Source organism: Notolepis coatsorum, assembly GCF_963971535.1.
Source record: "Notolepis coatsorum genome assembly, chromosome: 3".
Lineage (NCBI taxonomy): Eukaryota > Metazoa > Chordata > Actinopteri > Aulopiformes > Paralepididae > Notolepis > Notolepis coatsorum.
In genome coordinates this window covers 102364562-102390727 of record NC_140167.1, presented here as the reverse complement: position 1 = coordinate 102390727, position 26166 = coordinate 102364562, and the positions used below count along the sequence as shown (strand labels likewise).

Here is a 26166-nt window from a genome sequence, read left to right as displayed (position 1 = left end):
TCCTCTACTCCCTGTACACACATGACTGTGTGGCACAGCGGAACAACAACACAATCATCAAATTAGCTGACGACACAGTAGTGGTGGGCCTGATCTCTGCAAACGACGAGAGGGCCTACCTGGAAGAGGTCAAGGTCCTAGCGGGATGGTGTCAAGAGAACAGCCTCTCCCTGAACGTCAGCAAAACAAAGGAGATGATTGTGGACTTTAGGAGGTCGGGGGTCAGGGACTACAGCCCCCTCAGCATCGACGGGGCACCGGTTGAGAGAGTGAACAGTTTTAAGTACCTTGGAGTCCACATATCCGAGGACTTGACATGGACCACACACATTGACAGTGTTGTGAGGAAGGCATGGCAACGCCTCTACTTCCTCAGGCGCCTAAGGAAGTTCCAAGTCAGTCAGAAGATCCTTAAGAAATTCTACTCATGTACAATAGAGAGCATCCTGACTGGCAACATCACCTCCTGGTTTGGGAATAGCACCACACAAGACCGTAGCAGACTACAGAGAGTGGCCCGTTCAGCCGAACGCACAATTGGAGGGGGGCTTCCCACTCTCCAGAACATTATCAAAGACTCCAGCCACCCAAACAACTGCCTCTTTGAACTGCTGCGGTCAGGCAAGCGATACCGGAGTCTCATGGCAAGCACAGAAAGACTCAGAAGAAGCTTCTATCCCCAGGCCATCAGGTTGCTCAACGAACAATAACACTATACAACAACCATCAAATGCACTCACAGCACACACATCCACACGCACACACTCACTTTAAACAAACAACTCACTGCAGCACCCACTTACACACTTTAGAACACCTAAACACACTTTATATTTATTGGCAAAGAATTTGCACTACAACCCATACCTCAGTACACCTTACTGTAAATTGTACCTAAATTGTACCTCATCCCATTTCTGCTTTGCACTATATTGTATATTAGTATATTGTATAGTATATTGTATGGTAACTCAGTTACTTCTACTCTGCATTGAACATTGTACATATGTACATACTGAACACTTGTGTCTACGTACGTGACTTCTATTTTATACTGCTATACTTATTTTATTTAATTTTATACTTATCTTTTTTGTCTAGCACAGTCTCTGGAGCGTAACAGAAAGAAGCATTTTGTATAAAAGTATTCTGTACTTCTGTATGACAACTAATAAAGAAACTTGAACTTGAAACACCTGGGAATGGTGGAGTTGACAACGGACGACAGCGACGGCAGTAGTCACTAGTTTACTTGGAGATGACCTTACATGGGTAAGACTGCAGATTTTGAAGAAGTGAAAGATCCCTTTAAGTTATATCTTATTATAACCCATGGAGAAATAATTCCTCTGCATTAAACCCATCCTAACCACTTAGGAGCAGCGGGCAGCCACAGACGGGCGCCCGGGGACCAACTACAGTTGTAATGCCAGTACCTCGGTCAAGGGCAACGGCAGAAGTATTATATACAGTACCTAGCATGCATGTCTTTTGTGATGCGTTGTGTGTGGTAAAGTCTTCAGCAGGAGAACTGTTTGAGTTCAGACGACTCTCCACGTTTTTCTACACAGTCTATAAACTGAGCCACCTGTTGGCTCGTGTGAAAGCCTTGAAACGGACCGTTGTTCCCCCTCATCCGCCCTGTCATCCAGCTCCATCGTTCCCCCTCATCCGCCCTGTCATCCAGCTCCATCGTTCCCCCTCATCCGCCCTGTCATCCAGCTCCATCGTTCCCCCTCATCCGCCCTGTCATCCAGCTCCATCGTTCCCCCTCATCCGCCCTGTCATCCAGCTCCATCGTTCCCCCTCATCCGCCCTGTCATCCAGCTCCATCGCTCCCCCTCATCCGCCCTGTCATCCAGCTCCATCGTTCCCCCTCATCCGCCCTGTCATCCAGCTCCATCGTTCCCCCTCATCCGCCCTGTCATCCAGCTCCATCGCTCCCCCTCATCCGCCCTGTCATCCAGCTCCATCGTTCCCCCTCATCCGCCCTGTCATCCAGCTCCATCGCTCCCCCTCATCCGCCCTGTCATCCAGCTCCATCGTTCCCCCTCATCTGCTTTGTCATCCAGCTCCATCGCTCCCCCTCATCCGTCCTGTCATCCAGCTCCATCGTTCCCCCTCATCCGCCCTGTCATCCAGCTCCATCGCTCCCCCTCATCCGCCCTGTCATCCAGCTCCATCGCTCCCCCTCATCTGCTTTGTCATCCAACTCCATCGTTCCCCCTCATCCGCCCTGTCATCCAGCTCCATCGTTCCCCCTCATCCGCCCTGTCATCCAGCTCCATCGCTCCCCCTCATCCGCCCTGTCATCCAGCTCCATCGTTCCCCCTCATCCGTCCTGTCATCCAGCTCCATCGTTCCCCCTCATCCGCCCCGTCATCCAGCTCCATCGCTCCCCCTCATCCGCCCTGTCATCCAGCTCCATCGTTCCCCCTCATCCGCCCTGTCATCCAGCTCCATCGCTCCCCCTCATCCGCCCTGTCATCCAGCTCCATCGTTCCCCCTCATCCGCCCTGTCATCCAGCTCCATCGTTCCCCCTCATCTGCTTTGTCATCCAGCTCCATCGTTCCCCCTCATCCGTCCTGTCATCCAGCTCCATCGTTCCCCCTCATCCGCCCTGTCATCCAGCTCCATCGTTCCCCCTCATCCGCCCTGTCATCCAGCTCCATCGCTCCCCCTCATCCGCCCTGTCATCCAGCTCCATCGCTCCCCCTCATCCGCCCTGTCATCCAGCTCCATCGTTCCCCCTCATCCGCCCCGTCATCCAGCTCCATCGTTCCCCCTCATCCGCCCTGTCATCCAGCTCCATCGTTCCCCCTCATCCGCCCTGTCATCCAGCTCCATCGTTCCCCCTCATCCGCCCTGTCATCCAGCTCCATCGCTCCCCCTCATCCGCCCTGTCATCCAGCTCCATCGTTCCCCCTCATCTGCTTTGTCATCCAGCTCCATCGTTCCCCCTCATCCGCCCTGTCATCCAGCTCCATCGTTCCCCCTCATCCGCCCTGTCATCCAGCTCCATCGCTCCCCCTCATCCGCCCCGTCATCCAGCTCCATCCTTCCCCCTCATCCGCCCTGTCATCCAGCTCCATCGTTCCCCCTCATCTGCTTTGTCATCCAGCTCCATCGTTCCCCCTCATCCGCCCTGTCATCCAGCTCCATCGTTCCCCCTCATCCGCCCTGTCATCCAGCTCCATCGTTCCCCCTCATCCGCCCTGTCATCCAGCTCCATCGTTCCCCCTCATCCGCCCTGTCATCCAGCTCCATCGTTCCCCCTCATCCGCCCTGTCATCCAGCTCCATCGTTCCCCATCATCCGCCCCGTCATCCAGCTCCATCGCTCCCCCTCATCCGCCCTGTCATCCAGCTCCATCGTTCCCCCTCATCCGCCCTATCATCCAGCTCCATCGTTCCCCCTCATCCGCCCTGTCATCCAGCTCCATCGCTCCCCATCATCCGCCCTGTCATCCAGCTCCATCGTTCCCCCTCATCCGCCCTGTCATCCAGCTCCATCGTTCCCCCTCATCCGCCCTGTCATCCAGCTCCATCGCTCCCCCTCATCCGCCCTGTCATCCAGCTCCATCGCTCCCCATCATCCGCCCTGTCATCCAGCTCCATCGTTCCCCCTCATCCGTCCTGTCATCCAGCTCCATCGTTCCCCATCATCCGCCCTGTCATCCAGCTCCATCGTTCCCCCTCATCGGCCCTGTCATCCAGCTCCATCGCTCCCCCTCATCCGCCCTGTCATCCAGCTTCATCGTTCCCCCTCATCCGCCCTGTCATCCAGCTCCATCGTTCCCCCTCATCCGCCCTGTCATCCAGCTCCATCGTTCCCCCATCATCCGCCCTGTCATCCAGCTCCATCGTTCCCCCTCATCCGCCCTGTCATCCAGCTCCATCGTTCCCCCATCATCCGCCCTGTCATCCAGCTCTCACAGCCGTTGTAACTATCATGCCACCTCCTCCCCGCTTTCCCTCGTTGTACTTTCATGATTTATTAAAAGGCACAAAGATAATAATCTTTAGTTTCAATACCCTCAGGCTGATATCTGCTCATTTCTGCACTGCATATAAGCCAAATAAGTCTCAAAGCTACACTAGCTTAAAAGCCCTGCAGCTTCAATTCAGTCTTAGCGCTCAATTTAACGATCCTCTCGTCAATGTAGTCCGGCAATAGCGAGGAGCTGGGTCTTGTGGAATGTTGTTAAAAGAAGTCTAAGGAAGCCGTTAGCTGTTTGTTGTACAGATGGGAGTGACTTGACGGTTAAAGGAACACGCCAACATTATGGGAAATGTGAGACGGACGAGTAATTTCAGAAGGCTGACTAAGCTGGTGGCACCAGACCATTTGAGGCTATAGCAGAAGCTGAAGTGAGTGGTGTGTTGAAGCACTGATGGTCGCAATTTGTTCTGTACATGCTCCAGAACTTAATGAATGAAATGTATTGGAAAAATTACACGTTGTCACTTTTATGTTTCAAATTGATTGAACTGAGACTAATAAATGTCACGCACACACTTTCACTGTTGATTATAGTCTGTCCGCCTCCTCCTGTACAGGAAGGCCTTGCCGCTCTCTGGGATGAGGAGGACGAGCCAAAGGACGAGGCCTCGGACGACACGACGCAAGACGTGCCGGTGGTGTCGTCAAAACCTCACGTTGACAAGCTCTGGCACCGCGTCGTGGAGGAGCGACTGGTCGTGGGAGTGACGCTGACAACGGATGGCTCGATGTAATTCTTGTGTTTTTTTTTCTCATATTTGACCGTAACGTTTTATAAGCTTTATAAAAACACAGCATCAAAGACACCCCGCTTTCCCCAAATAATGAGATTGAATTAGGGGACATTACCATCTGTGTACTAATAAAGCTTGTTAGTAATGGGTCTTGCATGATGAGTTGCTATCTTGGTAGAAATCTCTCATCAGAGCCGGGGTGTAGCCTGCAGTAGCAACCCACTAAAAAACAACATGTAAACAATGGGCACAGTATCAAGAGGGGCTCTTTTGCCTAAAGGCTGCGGTTTGACGGCATTACAGATTCTACCTTTAGGCTAAACAAGAGCAGAATATTAGCCCTAAAGTCTTGGTATGGTAAATAATAGTATGGTGAAATACCCCGCCGGTAGCCTTTCATCGTTCAAATCCCCAAATTTCCCCAAGGGTATCAATAAAGGAATATCTTATCTTATCTTACAGCAGGGAGTTTATCTTCATGACTAGATGGTGGAGGTGCCAAAAAAAGAACATAATATAAACAAATAAGCCCATACTACATGGCACCTGCTAAATTCCTAGTATTATCATAGTCTTCCACCCGGCCTTTTGGCCTCAGTCTTAAGTGAAGAGGTGGTTAGTCTGGTTAGTCTGGTTAGTCTTTCCTCCACGACGTCGCCACAGTCTCAAGCAGGCCCGGACTGGGGAAATCATTCAGGCCAGGAAATATAGCCCCAGTCAGGCCACTTTCTAAGCGGGGGGGTCTGGGGGTCCTTCACCAGAAAACCTTTTGTTACAAAGACTTAATTTCCTGCATTCTGGTGCAGGGATTTTAGAACATTTACCCTTTAAATGCCAGTATTTGTGATGGCATCACAAATTATTGTAAAAAAAAAAAAAAAAAAAAAAATTAATATTTTCAATATATCAAATGCAAAGTGGATTTTTCTGGGGGGTATTATTACAGGCTATTATGTCAATGATGAGCAACAACACTGATTTCGATGGATTTTTGTTTTTTTGTAATGTCAGATTGAAAAAAATACTCTCACGTACCATTCGGGGACTAAATTGTACAAAACATATTATATGTTGAAATAAATGTCCACTTTTTCTTTCATAAATCTTTTATTCAACTTCAGCCCTGATCATAACCACCGCATTCAATACATTTTTGAATTTTAACCATTTAAATGCCAGTGTGTGTGATGGCATCACAAATTATTGTAATTATTTTTTTTTTTGGTCCACTTTTTCTCCCATTTTCTATATTTTCTCCCATCCCAATTTCGTATCATCCAATTCAACCCTCCCCTGTCACGAACGCTGTTTCTTGCCTCCCACAAGCCGGCTGCAATGTGGACTAAGTCATACATAGCACAAGTCCCCTCCGGTACTTGAGGTAACAGCAGTCGCATCTTTTCACCTGTGCAGCTCGATCTCTCAGTGGCGAGGAGTAACGCGTGGGAGGCTCACGCTGCCCCCGACACTTCCTGATTCTACTGCGCAGGCGCACCAACCGACCTGTAGGAGTCGCTGTCCACAACGCCCGATCTCCACCCATCAGTTTCCCACCCTCTAATACTGCCAATTGTATTAGTACGGACGACCAGCCAAACTGAAAACAATGTGGAGAGCTGGATTCGAACACGCGAACCCAGCGTCTCCACATTGGTGGCGAGTGCCTTGCCCACTACACCACCTAGCCGCCCAAATTATTGTAAAATATTTTATATCAAAAGCAAAGTAGATTTTTCTGGGGGGGATTATTACAGGCTAGCCCGTGTCAATGATTAGCAACAACACTGATTTGATGTTGTAATGTCAGATTTAAAGTGGGAGTATTTCATTTTTAATCTGACATTACAAAAAAATCTAAAACTAAAAATGGTTATGATCAGGGCTGAAGTTGAATAAAAGATACAAAAATTAAATAAAAAAAATAAGTATTTCAACAATAATATTTGTATGGCGTTTTTGAAGAGGACAATTTAGTCCCCTTGTAACTGAGGGGTACAATTCCCTGACTGTATTGTTAGATATGATATTTAATACCACTACCTCATGTACTTTAACTTCTGGCCACCCAGTACAAGATATAAGTATGATGAACACTTTCCCACCTGATGAAACGAACCAACACAAATGTACCAAATCGAATATTTAATACAGCAAAAGGTGTATACAACATTCACTTAATTACATTTATGATTTGAAATATTGAATATGCACTTTTATGGCAAATTAGTATTCGTAGGCAAATCAACATTGAATGTCCAATCTCTGGTTGCGCAGGGAGTAAGTATACAACCTGGAATATTTAGGAAACGATAGCGATGGTACTTAAATGATTATAGCTGGATACACTAAGGGGGGGGGGGGGGGTCCCGCTGGTTGTAAGACAGTAGGAGGGGGGGGTTAGAGAAGCCGCTGGCGGTATCCCATCTGGCCGATGGTGTCTTGGGAGAATCCAAAGTCTTGGACACGGTGCCCACAGAACCTCGGGCCGCAGACGAATACAGCTGGACCCTCTGTGGAACGGTATCTGCCGGTCCACAACGGAGAGACGTGGTGCGACCTCACGTGTAGAGCGCCGCCTCACCTGGAGTCCTCTCCGGGGGGTAATTCCAACACTCGGCAGTGTTGGCCTTTATCCATGGAATAATCAAAGCACACAAAGCATAATCCAAGAGCCGTGGAAGGCTCGCCGTCGTCTGGGTAGAGTAATCCAATATACAGGTCCAGTCGCTCTTGACCCGGAGCTCCTCGGATGCAATCACCACTAGGGGTCTGACCAGCCTGGTTAAGCGTCCAGATAACGTCAGGAACGATGGGGGTGCTGGTAACTGTAGGACTCTAACCGAACGATGCACCATACATAAATAGACTATTATTAGCTTAATAGAATACGTCCAACTCGACGGTATGGTGCCAAACTATGACCATTCAACTATTAATCTACACGATATCTCAATGCCTATTCTGGGCCAAGTAGGCCTTACTACACCGCACGTGCGTCGTGGGGAGGCTTTTGCGTCTGTCACTCTGTTGGAGGGTAAAGAACTGGACTAAAAGAAAGTTCTACTTTACGAGCGCCATATATATATGCGCTATGAACAAATAGTACCATTCGTATTTCGCCCGGCATATTACTGCGCGGAACCGGGGGTTGCCTCGACATGTTAGGCGGCACGATTGAACTTGGACCTAGGGGTATGGCAACCTGGCGCCAGGTTCTCGTCCAATGGTAGAATGAAACTATTATGGGCTGTTTAGTAGAAACGGGGATATTCAATGCATATTGTACAAGGAATATACAGGGGATATCAAACGATATACAAATACAATTAAATATATATATATAAATAAATATACATATTCGGTTTAATCTGATCCTTCACAACACCCCTAATGGTAAGAGTGTAACACAAATAGTTTTCAGACACACGGGTTAAATGATTTATTGTCCAGTTTTAACATTGGGCTTTTGACAGGGGACGATGATGATGCATGGTAATGTTAGCTATGTTAGCTAGCTAGCATGTTTATTTTTATCACTGACTAACCTGGTGGTCCCGCGGTGCAAGAAAACATTTGGTAAATTGTGCCGCATTTAGCGGCATCTCCTGCAAGGGCCTTTATTTTTTTCTCTCTCCCTCTCTGCTCCACCCTTCCTCTTTTTTCCACTGTCCATCTTCAAGCGCAGGTTATGCTTGAAATTTTTTGTCTTTCGCTCTGTCTCCCTGTCATTCTGCAGAAGTGCCATCTTCCTTTACTTTAACTTTTTGTAATTTAGCTGACTCTTTTATCCAAAGCGACTTACAAGTTGTGTACGACAAGTCAGCAGGAAGGGTACAATCAGCTGAATAACAATGTTCATCAAAGTGTTGAGTGCTACAGTCCGTTCGCCATCTCTGCTGTCAATCAGTTGTATGGCCTGGTCCCGCCTCCACCAATCACATGCAGCTCCCTTTGTGTTTATGAGCGAGAGAGAGATGGTTCTCCAACTTGTGTGAGTTTAGACTGCGTTACCCTCTGTCGCAGTGATCTCCTGGTTGTTCCCCACCTAGGTTATCTAACTATCCGCCGCAACTAGAAACACTGGCCTGGCCTGCTTCTAAGTGCAGTGGCCTGACTGTGGGCAAAAAAATTATAGATATATAATAATTCATATTTTTTTGTTGTATCTGCGCAGGCCAGGCCACCGGGAAAACTCCCGGTGCTCCCGATGGCCAATCCAGGCCTGGTCTCAAGTGAAGAGATGGTTAGTCTGGTTAGTCTCTCCTCCACAACGTCGTTTTTGTGCTAAATTTGCACCATGGCAGCAGCTTGGTGCCCCCCCTCCCAGTGGTTGCCATGGCAACGCATCGTCCGACGGCATCTCCGAAGCTCTTTCATGTCGCAACTGGGAGGCGCAATTGGATTCCTCGTTACTCTGTCCACCTGCTCCTTGGTTTCAGTTTTGGGCACATATGGGGGAAGGGCGTGGAGATCCTCGTGACAGGATCGCTTCAGGGCAGCTTCTCTCGTGCAGTGGGTTAATATTACAGCACTGATGCCTCATCCACATAGGGTGTCTGTCTGTACTGTTAACCAGGCCACCTACTCACTCACTCACTCTATCACTCACTCACTCACTCACTCACTCACTCACTCACTATCTAGCTTGCATAGAAAAACAAATCTCATAAGACTGTAACAACAACTGTAGTGTAAATCACTAAATAGTGATAGAAGTCAGAAAAACAAGGTACATCTAACAAAGACTTTAGGCTACAGGTTTGGTATGATAAGCTAAAAAGAATACATCTGTATGAATCATGTCTCCCTCCTTCTCCCCCTCTTTCCCTCCTTCTCCCCCTCCCTCCCTCCCTCCTTCCCCCCCTCCCTCCCTCCTTGTCTTAGCGCCACACTCCCGGAGTGATGGCCTGCTCTCTGTGTGATCGGTGATTGTTAGTGATGTGCTGTATTCTCGTTTTCCAGTCCGTTGGACAGCCTGAGCTTATCCGTCCTGACGGAGGAGGGCCAGAGTCCTGTGCCTGCGGTCATCCAGACCCACAGCCGTGTGTCCCGGCTCCCCGCGGCCCACCCCTCCCAAACACCCCCCTGCGCTCGCCCAGAGCCCGCAGCCAAGAGGAGCAGGCAGGAGGGCGGCGCCAGCGGAGACGGCGATGCCAACGCGTGCAGACTGGCGGTGACTGGCGTGACCGAGCTGGCACCTCTGCTGAACCCTGGCAGTGTCAAGTGCCCCGTCATGCTCCATTACCTACCGGGACGGGACCCCCTGCTGACCAAACCAGCGCTGCCCACAACGCTGCACTGCGGTCGGGTCCTGGCGGATGTCCAGGCGCTCGACTTTCAAATCCGGCTGTCGTGTGTCTCGGAACTGACAACAGGTGAAGCCAGGAGGACGCGTCTAGTTTTTTTTACCAACCGGTTCATGTGTTTTTTGCGAATCTGATTGGCCACTGTGACGTTTCTGGTCATGTGACATATGCGCCCCAATCGCGTGACGCGCCCATTTCCGCCTTGACCAGCAGCAAACTACCTAACGCCTACGATCCACACTCTAACCTTAACCAACTTCGACTCAGTTAAGGCCTAGGGCATGAGGGGAATCAGGCCAGGGCACTTTGACTCAGTTAAGGCCTAGGGCGTGAGGGGAAACAGGCCAGGGCACTTTGACTCAGTTAAGGCCTAGGGCGTGAGGGGAAACAGGCCAGGGCACTTTGACTCAGTTAAGGCCCCTAGGGCGTGAGGGGAAACAGGCCAGGGCACTTTGACTCAGTTAAGGCCTAGGGCGTGAGGGGAAACAGGCCAGGGCACTTTGACTCAGTTAAGGCCTAGGGCGTGAGGGGAAACAGGCCAGGGCACTTTGACTCAGTTAAGGCCCCTAGGGCGTGAGGGGAAACAGGCCAGGGCACTTCGACTCAGTTAAGGCCTAGGGCGTGAGGGGAAACAGGCCAGGGCACTTTGACTCAGTTAAGGCCCCTAGGGCGTGAGGGGAAACAGGCCAGGGCACTTTGACTCAGTTACGGCCCCTAGGGCGTGAGGGGAATCAGGCCAGGGCACTTTGACTCAGTTAAGGCCTAGGGCGTGAGGGGAAACAGGCCAGGGCACTTTGACTCAGTTAAGGCCTAGGGGCGTGAGGGGAAACAGGCCAGGGCACTTTGACTCAGTTAAGGCCTAGGGCGTGAGGGGAAACAGGCCAGGGCACTTTGACTCAGTTAAGGCCTAGGGCGTGAGGGGAAACAGGCCAGGGCACTTTGACTCAGTTAAGGCCTAGGGGCGTGAGGGGAAACAGGCCAGGGCACTTTGACTCAGTTAAGGCCCTAGGGCGTGAGGGGAAACAGGCCAGGGCACTTTGACTCAGTTAAGGCCTAGGGGCGTGAGGGGAAACAGGCCAGGGCACTTTGACTCAGTTAAGGCCTAGGGCGTGAGGGGAATCAGGCCAGGGCACTTTGACTCAGTTAAGGCCTAGGGCGTGAGGGGAAACAGGCCAGGGCACTTTGACTCAGTTAAGGCCTAGGGCGTGAGGGGAAACAGACCAGGGCACTTTGACTCAGTTAAGGCCCTAGGGCGTGAGGGGAAACAGGCCAGGGCACTTTGACTCAGTTAAGGCCTAGGGCGTGAGGGGAAACAGGCCAGGGCACTTTGACTCAGTTAAGGCCCTAGGGCGTGAGGGGAAACATGCCAGGGCACTTTGACTCAGTTAAGGCCTAGGGCGTGAGGTGGAAACAGGCCAGGGCACTTTGACTCAGTTAAGGCCTAGGGCGTGAGGGGAATCAGGCCAGGGCACTTTGACTCAGTTAAGGCCTAGGGCGTGAGGGGAAACAGACCAGGGCACTTTGACTCAGTTAAGGCCCTAGGGCGTGAGGGGAAACAGGCCAGGGCACTTTGACTCAGTTAAGGCCTAGGGCGTGAGGGGAAACAGGCCAGGGCACTTTGACTCAGTTAAGGCCCCTAGGGCGTGAGGGGAAACAGGCCAGGGCACTTTGACTCAGTTAAGGCCTAGGGCGTGAGGGGAAACAGGCCAGGGCACTTTGACTCAGTTAAGGCCCTAGGGCGTGAGGGGAATCAGGCCAGGGCACTTTGACTCAGTTAAGGCCTAGGGCGTGAGGGGAAACAGGCCAGGGCACTTTGACTCAGTTAAGGCCCCTAGGGCGTGAGGGGAAACAGGCCAGGGCACTTTGACTCAGTTAAGGCCTAGGGCGTGAGGGGAAACAGGCCAGGGCACTTTGACTCAGTTAAGGCCTAGGGGCGTGAGGGGAAACAGGCCAGGGCACTTTGACTCAGTTAAGGCCCTAGGGCGTGAGGGGAAACAGGCCAGGGCACTTTGACTCAGTTAAGGCCTAGGGGCGTGAGGGGAAACAGGCCAGGGCACTTTGACTCAGTTAAGGCCCTAGGGCGTGAGGGGAAACAGGCCAGGGCACTTTGACTCAGTTAAGGCCTAGGGCGTGAGGGGAATCAGGCCAGGGCACTTTGACTCAGTTAAGGCCCCTAGGGCGTGAGGGGAAACAGGCCAGGGCACTTTGACTCAGTTAAGGCCTAGGGCGTGAGGGGAAACAGGCCAGGGCACTTTGACTCAGTTAAGGCCTAGGGCGTGAGGGGAAACAGGCCAGGGCACTTTGACTCAGTTAAGGCCCCTAGGGCGTGAGGGGAAACAGGCCAGGGCACTTTGACTCAGTTAAGGCCTAGGGCGTGAGGGGAAACAGGCCAGGGCACTTTGACTCAGTTAAGGCCTAGGGCGTGAGGGGAAACAGGCCAGGGCACTTTGACTCAGTTAAGGCCTAGGGCGTGAGGGGAAACAGGCCAGGGCACTTTGACTCAGTTAAGGCCCCTAGGGCGTGAGGGGAAACAGGCCAGGGCACTTTGACTCAGTTAAGGCCCTAGGGCGTGAGGGGAAACAGGCCAGGGCACTTTGACTCAGTTAAGGCCTAGGGCGTGAGGGGAAACAGGCCAGGGCACTTTGACTCAGTTAAGGCCTAGGGCGTGAGGGGAAACAGGCCAGGGCACTTTGACTCAGTTAAGGCCTAGGGCGTGAGGGGAAACAGGCCAGGGCACTTTGACTCAGTTAAGGCCCCTAGGGCGTGAGGGGAAACAGGCCAGGGCACTTTGACTCAGTTAAGGCCCTAGGGCGTGAGGGGAAACAGGCCAGGGCACTTTGACTCAGTTAAGGCCTAGGGCGTGAGGGGAAACAGGCCAGGGCACTTTGACTCAGTTAAGGCCTAGGGCGTGAGGGGAAACAGGCCAGGGCACTTTGACTCAGTTAAGGCCTAGGGCATGAGGGGAAACAGGCCAGGGCACTTTGACTCAGTTAAGGCCTAGGGCATGAGGGGAAACAGGCCAGGGCACTTTGACTCAGTTAAGGCCTAGGGGGCGTGAGGGGAAACAGGCCAGGGCACTTTGACTCAGTTAAGGCCTAGGGCGTGAGGGGAAACAGGCCAGGGCACTTTGACTCAGTTAAGGCCTAGGGGCGTGAGGGGAAACAGGCCAGGGCACTTTGACTCAGTTAAGGCCTAGGGGCGTGAGGGGAATCAGGCCAGGGCACTTTGACTCAGTTAAGGCCCTAGGGCGTGAGGGGAAACAGGCCAGGGCACTTTGACTCAGTTAAGGCCTAGGGGGCGTGAGGGGAAACAGGCCAGGGCACTTTGACTCAGTTAAGGCCTAGGGCGTGAGGGGAAACAGGCCAGGGCACTTTGACTCAGTTAAGGCCTAGGGCGTGAGGGGAAACAGGCCAGGGCACTTTGACTCAGTTAAGGCCCTAGGGCGTGAGGGGAAACAGGCCAGGGCACTTTGACTCAGTTAAGGCCTAGGGCGTGAGGGGAAACAGGCCAGGGCACTTTGACTCAGTTAAGGCCTAGGGCGTGAGGGGAAACAGGCCAGGGCACTTTGACTCAGTTAAGGCCTAGGGCGTGAGGGGAAACAGGCCAGGGCACTTTGACTCAGTTAAGGCCTAGGGGCGTGAGGGGAAACAGGCCAGGGCACTTTGACTCAGTTAAGGCCTAGGGCGTGAGGGGAAACAGGCCAGGGCACTTTGACTCAGTTAAGGCCTAGGGCGTGAGGGGAAACAGGCCAGGGCACTTTGACTCAGTTAAGGCCTAGGGCGTGAGGGGAAACAGGCCAGGGCACTTTGACTCAGTTAAGGCCTAGGGCGTGAGGGGAAACAGGCCAGGGCACTTTGACTCAGTTAAGGCCTAGGGGCGTGAGGGGAAACAGGCCAGGGCACTTTGACTCAGTTAAGGCCTAGGGCGTGAGGGGAAACAGGCCAGGGCACTTTGACTCAGTTAAGGCCTAGGGCGTGAGGGGAAACAGGCCAGGGCACTTTGACTCAGTTAAGGCCTAGGGCGTGAGGGGAATCAGGCATTGGGTTTGTCCTGGTATATGTGGTTAGAGGCTTTGCACTGATATTTAGCTGGAGGACATAGACTTTTTATCTTAAGGCCTAACAAAAATAATGGTTTGGTTCCGGTTGCCGACTGACCCTGCCGATTTAGGTGCGACCCAATTTATTTTATGAGTAAAAAAAAAAGTACAATTCTTTTTATTTTTATTTCTTTTACAATAAAGTTTCATAAAAGTCTTAGTCAAACCTTTAGTATTATGGATATTAAACATGCTGGCAGAGTACATGCATCCATGTTGTTGTGAACATTTTAATTAAATAAAGAAATTCCCTATCCATAGTCGCCGTGGGAAAAAATAAAATAAATTCCCTACCAGTACCTACCCATGGTCTTAACTGACAACCAACAGGAACCAAACAATATTTTATTTTATGCCTAAGCTATTAAAAAAAGAATAGTATTTTTTTTTATTTAACCAGGAAAGTTACATTGAGATTAAAAATCTCTTTTTCAAGTGAGACCTGGCCAAGACGAGCTGCAGCCGGCAACAAAGGAATGCAAAAGTTGCACATAAATACAAAAAACAACAACAAATTTCACAAATACACTAAAGAACCAATATAAGAGCCAGAGGCAACCTAGCATGGTTTATTAGGGCAAATCAAAACAACGACCATTGATTCAACCTCTAGTCCCTTCATGAGGCATTTAAAAGCATCCAATGATACATAGTCAGTAGTGGTGGGGGAAAATATCGATACAGTATAGTATCGCGATACTTTGTGTGGCGATACTGTATCGATACAAGGACGCCAAGTATTGATATTTAATTATGCAAAAAAAGAGAGAAAATGTATATATATATATATATCTTTTTTGTATAAGGAAGTTGCATTGTTAATTTCAATACCTGTAATAGTACAGTAGTCCAGGGGTTCCCAAAGTCGGGGTCGCGAGCCGCCACAGGGGGGGGGGGTCGCCAGATGAAAAATAAAGTCAGGCCACTGAACTTAGAAGCAGGCCAGGCCAGTGTTTCTAGTTGCAGCAGCGCAATAGTTAGATAACCTAGGTGGGGAACAACCAGGAGATCACTGCAACTCACACAAGTTGGAGAACTATCTCTCTCTCTCTCTTGCTCTCACACACACACAAAGGGAGCCGCAAAAAAACTGCTAATCATTGACACATGCTAGCCTGTAATAATCCCCCCCAGAAAAATCTACTTTGCATTTGATATATTGCAAATATATGCCATCACACACACTGGCATTTAAAGGGTTAGAATTATAAAATGAATATGTGGTGTTATGATCAGGGCTGAAGTTGAATAAAATATTGTATTTTTTTCAATTACAAAAAAACTGAAAATCCATACAAATCTGTTGTTGCTAATCATACATATGCTAGCCTGTTTTTTAACAATAATTTGTGATGCCATCACAAACACTGACAGGGTACAAATAAAAAAAATTCTGCACCAGAATGCAGGAAATTAAGTCTTTAACAAAAAAATTCCTGGTGGGGGACCCCCAGACCCCCTGCTTAAAAAGTGGCCTGACTGGGGCTATATTTTGCACTATATTTCCTGGCCTGAATGATTTCCCCAGTCCGGCCCTGGTTAAAAGCCTCCAATGCTTATTAGTGTGTGTGTGCATTTGAACGTTTGCATGTTTCAACCATACATTTCCATTTATAAAAAATAAAAACAATATTATAATTGAATTTTTTAAATTTTTACCTCTTATAATAGTGGGGGTTGTGGCTCTCTGACACCGTTATTTGGGGGTCGCGGCCTGAAAAGTTTGGGAACCCCTGCAGTAGCCCACACACACGCACACGTGTGCATTCAGTTAAGTTGGAATATGACTGTAATACAAACAGTTCAGTTTGTCAGGTACATGCAACACGTGTACATGCCAGTGTTGACATCTGTCTGCTTCAGAAAATCCCATTTGCTGCAATATAAATGATTGAAGTGAGATGAACAGACTGAAAACTTTATTTTATTAGATAAAACATGTTGACAAAGTTTAATATTAATATTGCAATACTCAGCATATCACAATATATTTTGAATCGCAATACTATCGTATCGTGACTTAAGTATCGTGATAATATCGTATCGTGAGGCCTCTGGTGATTCCCACCCCTAATAGTCAGAGAGTTTCAGGTCATTCTGTAACATGTTCCAAGCTGAGGGAGCAGAATAACTACCGTACTTTTCACACTATAAGCCGCACCTGACTATAAGCCGCAGCAGCTAAATTGAATGATGTGTACATTATATAAGCCGCACTGGACTATTAGCCGCAGGTGTTTTAATGTTTAATTACCATATGTAATTAGCATTGGGACACAATACTGTCGGACAAATAACAAGAATTAACTCATTTACAAGTTGTATTAAGTTTAGCAAATAAGGGAACAGATAAATAACATTTCAATGCAGTCAAAAAAGCTATATTTAGATTTTTACATTTTCGGGTTTGGTCACGTTGAGTCACATATAAGGCGCACCGTTATATAAGCCGCAGGGTCGAAAAATTGGGGAAAAAGCCGCGGCTTATAGTCCGAAAAGTACGGTAAATGCTCTCTTTCCCATTTCAGTATGAACATTGGGAACAGAGAATGATCTGCTGCTAGTGGTTTATTTATTTTGTTGGCTACTTTTACTAACCAGGTGAGACTACCCTAAAATACTCCTACTAACCAGGTGAGACTAACCTAAAATACTCCTACTAACCAGGTGAGACAAACCTAAAATACTCCTACTAACCAGGTGAGACTAACCTAAAATACTCCTACTAACCAGGTGAGACAAACCTAAAATACTCCTACTAACCAGGTGAGACTAACCTAAAATACTCCTACTAACCAGGTGAGACTAACCTAAAATACTCCTACTAACCAGGTCAGACAAACCTAAAATAAGATAACATTATCAGTGTCTGATAATTTTGCCAATGCTAAAATCAGATGCCAAGTGTAACATGTAAAAAATCAGTGCAGGTCTGGTTGATTTCAAACCTATACTTTTAATAATAATAATTATTATAATAATAATAAATAATACATGAGAACAATGAATTATATATATTTTTTCTAACCAGAATTGTGATTAATATAAATCTAGAGTGACGTAAACGTTTTGGGCTCTTCACACTGTTGTGAAAAAATCTGATCTGAGTCACATATAATCAAGAAAATTGTATTTGGTCCACTTTGGTCTGAACATACAGTAGCCTGCTCAGAGCACTTCAGTCACTGAGCCACACTGGACCACTACTTCTGTTATCTAATGTTATCTAAGAGATAAGATGAGACTTCAATGCAGCACGGCAGTCTTTGATTGTATTGAAAGGATAGCCCCTTGAGATGTAGCGTCATTGTCAAGGCAAACTTATAAAACAAAGACAGCATTACATAACAAACATACACAGATACAGTACAGACAAGCAGCTCTTCCGCCCACACCGCCAGCCCTCAGCAGTACAAACAAAAAATTGGCTACCACTACAGTGACCCTGATAATCAATTGATTACATGTTCTGCATAAAGAACATTTGAAGCGGTTTGTATTGCAAATAAACTGAGGATTGTGAGCATGCACAAATTAAAAGCATAAACGGGGTGTTTTAAGATGAGAAAATAAGCAGCAAGTCCCAAAGCAGGGGAAAGAGGTCATAGATCTCAGAGAAAGAGTCGGTGGAGATTTGTATTGGAATGACCTGCGTCCAACTTCTTTGAAATGTCTAGGGAAGAGGAAGAAAAAGGGTTACTATTGCATCACTTCTGAGTGGATATGAAGATCTACATGAACCCACAAACTGTTTCAAATAGGAACCCTGCTGTAGATGAACTGAACCCAGTGAAACCATTTGCTGTAGATGAACTGAACCCAGTGAAACCATTTGCTGTAGATGAACTGAACCCAGTGAAACCATTTGCTGTAGATGAACTGAACCCAGTGAAACCATCTGCTGTAGATTAACTGAACCCAGTGAAACCATCTGCTGTAGATTAACTGAACCCAGTGAAACCATTTGCTGTAGATTAACTGAACCCAGTGAAATTGCCTTCTAGATTTAGGCTGCAGCCAATCAAGCGATTCGTACATGAAACAATGGTGAGTTCTATATGGACACCTCAAAACAAATCTATATAGAGAATTATATACAACATTAAAAGTGGCCTAAGATGTGGCTGGGTGGCGCAGTGGGCAAGGCACTCGCCACTAACGCAGGATATACTGGTATCGAGCCCAGCTCTCGGCGTTGCTACCGGCTTGGCCGGCCGTCATACTAACACAATTGGCAGTGTTAGAGGGTGGGAAAGCCGGTGGGTGGGGATTGGACGTTGTGGACAGCGACTCCTACAGGTCGGTTGGGTGACGCCTGTAGAAACCGGAAGTATCGGGGGCAGCGTGAGCCTCCCACGCGTTACTCCTCGCCACTGAGAGTTCGAGCTGCTGCGGTGAAAAGATGCGACAGGCTGCCTCCTCGTGTACCGGAGGGGACACGTGATGCAAGGCTTCTATCCTCACTACAGCCGACCAGTGGGAGGCATAGTCTAGCAACGTTCAAGACAGGGGAGGGAAGAATTGGAATTACGAAATTGGGATGGGAGAAAAATAGAAAAATAAGGAGAAAAAGTGGATAAAAAAAAAACGGGATAAAAAACGGGTATGTTAAATTAGACTAATACATCATTCGTTATTGGTCTAATAATGCTGTTTTTATTATTACCGTTAGATGTAGGCCCATCCTCTATCTATCCACTTGTATAGTTTATTTTTTTATAATTTTTCTTTTTGATTATCTTTTTTTTTTTGGGCGCATCACAGCCGTGGCAATATTCCTGATATTCCACTGGTTCTCGTGTATTATTGCTTAATTATTATTTGTTTTTTTTGGGTTAATAGCGCTATGCTAACATTGACCAAAAGTGAAAAATTGTCATACATCATCGGCCTAAATCTCCTCTTTCCAATGGCAGAGTTGAATCTGAATTTAGTACCACCAGGCGCCCGTTACAGGGCAGCAAAGACCGTGAATGAAATCTACTGTAAGTACAGTTACTTTTGTATAATGTCCATAGCTCCGCCATTTGTCACCAGATTGCGACGCAGTCTTTTCCTAGACGTTCACAGATTTTATGGCAATAACGTTGAGGTTTGTTCGACCCGTGGGAAATAAATACGATGTTCACGTCAATATTCTTTTTCACGTCAAGCAGCTACGGCTTTGTCCGGCTGGTGTGAGCTGGGTAGTGTAGTTTTATGAAATTTCGACATTCAATGAAAGCCCTGGGTCTCCTATTTCTTAGGACTACACCGATTTCATGACATCTCCCTGTCCTCGCGTCTAAATGATCCAGTTTCTGATGCAATGCGCAGAGATTTTTACAAGCTCATATTTAGCTAATAACACTTAAAATCATTGCTAAACAAATGTGGTGCTGAAAATATACACTTTGACTGCTGTTTTGATAGGGTTAGGGTCTTTACTGGCTACATTTGAATAAGAAACACTATCACTTAATACGGATTACGAACTGTATTGGTCAATCCTCCAAAAAAAGACATTTGGACAAATCAACAAATATAATATAAAGATGAGGTAAAAGGTATAAAAGTAAGAAATATGCACTACAACAGTGTAAGAACAAACATAATGGGCATTGGTCTATATACTGGTATGGAATGTACAGGATATAGTTACAAAAACAACAACATTGAAGCTGTGGATAGAAAAATACATATACTGTACACGGAGAACATTCATTTTGCTACTGTCTACCTCTATTCCGTTGCCTTTGTGTGTCCAGACGAGGCCAGAGAGGATTTGCTGAGTCTGCTGGCTGTGCTGGATCACTGGGGTTTCCAGATTGACTCTCCGGACTACAGTTTAGGGGATGTGGAGAGCTGGATCCAGAGGACGCTGGCGCGTGAGAGGTTAAAGGTCGACCCTCGGTACCTGCTGTCCAACCCTGCAGGGCCATCTGCAATCATGCTGCTGCGCTGGCAACAGAAAACCCCTTTCCAGGGCCAACTGTCTGTCCACTGCAGGTACGTCTTCATGTGCAGATACAAACGGGCACGGTCCATTTGATTGATAAGTGTTCTACTGTAACCAGGGGCGTAGCTGGGGGGGGGGTAGCTTAGGATGATTCCAAGGGCCCAGCACTGAGGGGGGCCCAAAAAAAAAAAAAAAATTTTTTTTTTACTAGACATCACTCAGGTGTATTATTGATGCTCTCATTGATACTATGTTTGTTTCTGAAGTGTGTGTGTGTGTGTGTGTGTGTGTGTGTGTGTGAGAGATATATAGAGAGAGAGGGGGGGCTTTGGTAGACTATTGCATTGGTCCATTCATTGAAGATGAACGCAATGCGACATCCTTTACTAGGCTCACCCACCAACAGTGCAGGTGCTGAACTGCTGATCCGAATGTATAGGTAAAAACCATATTATGCGTTTTCATCAATAAAAAAATTGCCAAAAAAAATTCGCTTGCGCGCTTACATACACTGGGGGCCTACAAATACATTCTTTCATGGGGCCCAGAATCTGGAGCTACACCCCTGACTGTAACTGTACCATTATTGCTTATGGTAGACGTGAGTATCCCTTTCCAGGGGGAACTGTCTGTCCACTGCAGGTAATTGGTCTGTATTTACAGTAGGGATGTCACGATTAATCGACTGAATCAAATACATTGATTACAAAAAATAATTGATTAATAACGACTGCGTCGTTTAGGACGAGTTTGCTATCAAATCGGTGTAAATTAGCCTGAAAGGTGTCAGAAATCCATTGGATTGTCGTTTAATAGCTGCTGTGGTTTTATAATAACTGTGTATGTTAGTGTGGTGGTCCTCCCATGGATAGCAGCATGTCTCAGGTCTGCCTACTAGGCTACAGTATATGACATGACCACTAAACACCTCAACCCTATTCTCTTCATCCATAGCCCAAGAGATCTCTGATAAACTGGATCTTGAGAAAATGATCAGAAGCTTTTGTTTGGTCAATGAAATTATAATGCAGTATGGCAGCTAGGGGTGGACGGTATAAACGCTATACGGTATAAACGGTATGAATTTGCTCTACGGTATGGATTTTGACTATACCTTGTAACCGGTAGAGCAGCTCTAAAATAGCAATGACGTCATGTAACCAAAGCGCGACTATTCCACTCGCATTTGCCCCTAAAAATAGATAGAATTAGTCATAGATAATAGATATGTGCAAACTGGAAAAAGTTATTTAGGAGGCTTCGCACAGTGGGCGTGTCAACACGCAATTGTCATTTCATAATAAACACATATCACTGCGGCGCACAGCAAGTTTCAATTTCAGTTCCTGGCATTTTTAACCAGTGGAGAAAGGTAAGAGATTTCCCTATCGTTTTTCTTATATGAATTATTCTACGTTAATAAAACATACCTGGTGATCAACTACAGTTTGCTGTGAACATTATGATATGTGTGTAGTGTTCTGATAACGACGGCTGGGCAGCGGGAGCTGGAAGCTGGATTTTGCGAGAAGCATAATGCAGCTGCAGAGCCGCAGAGTAGGGGCGCTTTCAGGTCCGGTCACAGGCCCGCTCAACAGCGCCCCCCACCCAACGGCTGAATTGCCAATGGCTGAATTGGAGTATTGCACTGTGTATTGCATTGGTCAGCTATACCCTTCTATATCTGAAGTAGGTTTCTATGTGCTGTATGTGCTCCCCCTGCCCTCCCATGCTCTTTTGATGTCGGAACTGGGTTCCCACTTCCCACATACTGTATGTACTCACCCTAGGCTAGTACGGCACAAGGGATGGTGACATCATATCCTGTGTATCGGGACATGAAATCGACTGGACTAAATGTTGGCACCATTGTTCCCCTGCAGCCAGCTCCGGATGCTTCAGCTCCTGGACTCTCTGTGGGGTTTCCTGCCTGCGTCTTGCACCATCCAGCCCTTTAGAGAGGCGGGGAGAGAGGGGGGTGTCCAGCTGCTAGCCCGGGCCCTGGAGAGAGAGGTGCTGTCACTCAAAGAGGGCGTATCATCTCTGCTCAGTGGAGAGAAGGAGGAAGAGGAGGAGGGGAGGAAGAAGAGCAGTGGGCCGAGACAGCCGGAGGTCCCCGGCCCTGACTCTGTGGAGGAGGGCTTCCAGAGGTGCAGGGAGGAGTGGAAGAGGGATGTGGAGAGGAGTAGGAGGAGGTTGAGCCCCCTGGTGGATGTGGGGAGCTATCGCAGGCTGACCCAGAGCCTGTCCACGGTCCAGCTGCAGGGGGACATGGCAGTGCTGCTGGAAACACGGAGAGAAGACCCTGGTCTGCACTAGTAACTCTGTTGAGAGTCTTCACACAATGCTACAGGAAGACTCTGGGCCCCGTTCCCCGTACCTGGATAACTGAGTTAGCCGGATAATCTTCGGTCAAGTCTGACTTAAGCCGGACCTTTCGATTCCCCGTACCTGGATTGTCCAAATTACCATGACAACAGATCCAAAAGTTTGAGCCTGGTCGAAAGCAGGGTTTAAGTTCAAGTTAGCCGGATCAACCATCGCCACGCCCCCGCAAAGAAGTGACAGCCCGTTTCCTGAAATTATTCCCACAGTCTACGATCTGCATTATACCATTCTGAATTACGTTTTTGTGCTCCATTCTTCCAGAGGGGGCTTTTGAAATGTAAAATATACCCAAAATGCTGATACTAAATTCACTTTGTCCTAAATAATGCACGTTATATATACCGTGGCGCTCGCTCGGTGCGATGTACACATTATGACTTTGTGGTTATTTTAATTGTAACTGGGATTAAGATGTCTGATGAGATGCGCTGTTTGACGGATTTGAGAAATTGAATGAGCCGTTGACGTCACATTAATGAATGAGGATAAAGAAATAAAACTTCATTCAAAATAAAGAATATTCTAAACACGGGTCTCTCGTTCATTAATGTATAAACAATGAATTTATCCCATCTGGCACAGTGGCGCAGCGGTAGTGCTCAACCCTGCCAACCCAGCGACCGGTGTTCGAAACCCCGTGTTTCCAATATAATTTTTTTGAATATAATATTAATGATTATACGCCAAAGTAGCCTGGTTTTAAGTTAAAATATTATAAATCTACATGCATTGAGGATGTCATTCTTTATATAGCTCTCAACGTGCACCAAATTGAATTATTCCTATATTGCAAAAAGAAGGAAAAGACTAGGGTTTCGAACCCCGGTCGTCTGCGTGAAAGTCAAAAGAACAACCCGTTAGACCACAGTGGAGATAAGTAAAAGATCGACCACACATCAATCAATGGGTAAGAGAGCCGTATCGTAATTCTGTATAACAGTTTAACTAATTATTTTCGCTAGCAAGATCTCATTTGATTATTAAATTCAGCAGGCAAGTTTAAAGAAATATAATCTGATTGATTGAGGTAATGAGGGACTTAAAATTAGCCTAGACAACGCATTTAACTTGTCGGCGAGGCGATTGAGCCGTATTGCAATCTGTCAATAAAGTTTTAAATCAATTAATCAATCAATGCCGTTAGAGAATCAGGATCTCTGCCATCGATACGTGCTGGCTTTTCAAATGAAGCGGCCGCGCGCATTTATCCTGGGTCTCAAGTCTGAATCGAGTTAACGAGACTGAATCCACCTTCGAGGAACAGGAAAATCCCGGCTTCAAACATCGGGTTAACTGAATCTGGATAATGACATCTTGATCGACTTAGTTGAACCAGGTACGGGGAACGGGGCCCTGGTCTGCACTAGTAACTCTGTTGAGTCTTCACACAATGCTACAGGAAGACTCTGGTCTGCACTAGTAACTCTGTTGAGAGTCTTCACACAATGCTACAGGAAGACTCTGGTCTGCACTAGTGACTCTGTTGAGAGTCTTCACACAATGCTACAGGAAGACTCTTAAGACAATGGCTTAGCTTTTGATGAGCAGATAAATCAATACAATCTAAACCCACCCACTTCATAAATGAAAAGATGTTCATCTTTCTTCCCCCTTTCCCCCCTTTTTTATCATATATGTATTACTTAATTGTTCTGACGTTGTAATGCATTTTGATGACAAGAAACAATGAATTGTCCCATAAATACAATTCACATGTTCTTAACCAGTAACCCGATTTTTTTTTTTTTTGTGTGTTCTTGTTGAGGACTCCTGCTACAAGGCCTAAACAGACCGGAGGGGTTCTTCCAAGAACATAATTAGCTTGGTACTTCTTTTTGGTCAGCTCAGTTTGTTGTTTTTGTAGTGTGTTGCATACTTTTCTTTTCTTTGTTTACTTTTTTGTCTTCCTCCAACAAACAAACATATCCATTGTTTTAGACATACAGAGGTATTTTTTAAAACCATATATACAAATCCTGTCCACACCAACAGTGTTTTATAAAATCTCTCATTCCAACAACAACAACAACAACAACAACAAAAATGCAAAAACACTCATTACCTGGATGGGAGCCTCTCCGTGGTCCTCCTGATTGCAGATCATAAAAATATCCATATATACGTGCATTTATTCAGCCATTATTCATGACGTCAGCGTTTTCTCCAAAAGCTCCGGTTTCACCCGTCCACACGACAACACTAAAGGACTACTTCACGTTCTCCCAACAGATGTAAACAAAGAAAGATGTACGTGCAGATTGGATCTGGAAGACATTGATGAGAAAGGGTCTTTTGTAGTCTGTATTCAGCGGTTGGGGGCGGGTCTTTCTGTTCTTGAACCAGGGCTATTTTTCCAGTGATTGGACAAACTGTTATTTTTCCTTTGCGGACTATTAAGTATAAATATAGCTTGCCTTTAGGTGCACAGATGCCTTGATGCTTGAATAAGGCATGTTGCTGTTGATAGAACTGAAAGGCCCATTCATTTATTGTTAATCAATGAAGAGTGTCACACTTAGTGACATGATGACACGGCCTGCATGCTGTACTGCATGTTCTCGTCACCCTCTACTGAAAGCACTCCTTTCAGCTCAGGTGAGGTCTGCATGTTTGTGTTAGTTAAGGTGTCGGCATTTGAACGTTGGAAAAACCTTCAAATGATCACGGTGTGATTTCTTGTGGGGATCTGTACCAAACCAAGCTGTTTTCTTAGCATTTTTCTCAATTGTTAACCGTCTGTAGTGTGGTAGTGAAAGGGTTAACCTGTATTGTCGCAGTGAAAGGGTTAACCCTTTGGTAGAGTGGTAGTGAAAGGGTTAAACGCTGTCCCTGAAACTTTACACGCAAAGCACGGCAACAGACTATTTCTGCAAAACTTTAAGCACAATTCCTTTGTTTTGTTTTCCCTCAAATACAAATTCTAAATCACTAAGGCTAGCACATAGAATTACATGTCAACTTAAACCTTGGATATTTTGAAAGATTTTAAACGCCAAATCTAGGAGTTACAAGGTTTTGGTCCAACCAAGGGGTGATGTTCTGTAGCCTTATCCTCCAATGTGTCCCAAGATGTGTGCACGTGTGCATGTACATGCGTGTCCCCTCAGACAACCTATTCATGGTTTATACTTCTTATTACCACTGTGTGTAGTCTATAGTGTTAAAGGGGTCATATTTTGCTATATTTTTCACTATTTGGGCAATTTTACACAATTCCTGTGAACACATCTGTAAGGTATTTTTCAATAAAATTCATTGTTATGTATTTTTAATCAAGTACTTTGGTGCACCACTTTCTGCCTTGCAAAGTCCAAGCTGTTTTTGGCTTGGCTCCGCCCGCCTGTAACTGTTCCGCAACAGTAAGTGACTTCCGGGGTAGGCCTGATTGGCCCCGACAGGCACGTGACGCGGCAAACTCAGGACGCGCAACGAGGCTGCTGAGAGCTGTCGCGCGGAAATAGGCTGTCTATTGCCATTCTCTAACACAAACTCTAACCTTAACCAGCTCCTTAACAGCGCCTAAACTTAACCGTTCTAACCTTAACCAACTCCGAAACAATGCCTAACCTTAACCTTAACCTTAACCATGCCTAACCTTAACCGGCGAAAGAATACAAAAAAAATCACGTTAAAAAAAAAAGATTTGATGGGATTCGAACTCGTCAACAACAGACCGCAGGATCGCAGGACCGCTGCTC

General features: G+C 47.1%; 1 protein-coding gene across 1 annotated transcript in view; it reads left to right on the top strand.

Annotated features, from left to right (window-relative positions):
• fancb (FA complementation group B) overlaps positions 1-24119 on the top strand; it is a gene marked incomplete at its 5' end in the record, with an annotated part of 72706 nt that extends 48587 nt beyond the window's left edge. The window contains 4 exons of the mRNA XM_084311323.1: positions 4561-4733; positions 9700-10112; positions 19890-20130; positions 21964-24119. Of these exons, the coding sequence (XP_084167449.1) occupies positions 4561-4733; positions 9700-10112; positions 19890-20130; positions 21964-22399 (1263 nt within the window). The 3' untranslated portion in view covers positions 22400-24119. The remainder of the gene's footprint in view (positions 1-4560; positions 4734-9699; positions 10113-19889; positions 20131-21963) is intronic.
• Between the last annotated feature and the right edge of the window lie 2047 nt (positions 24120-26166).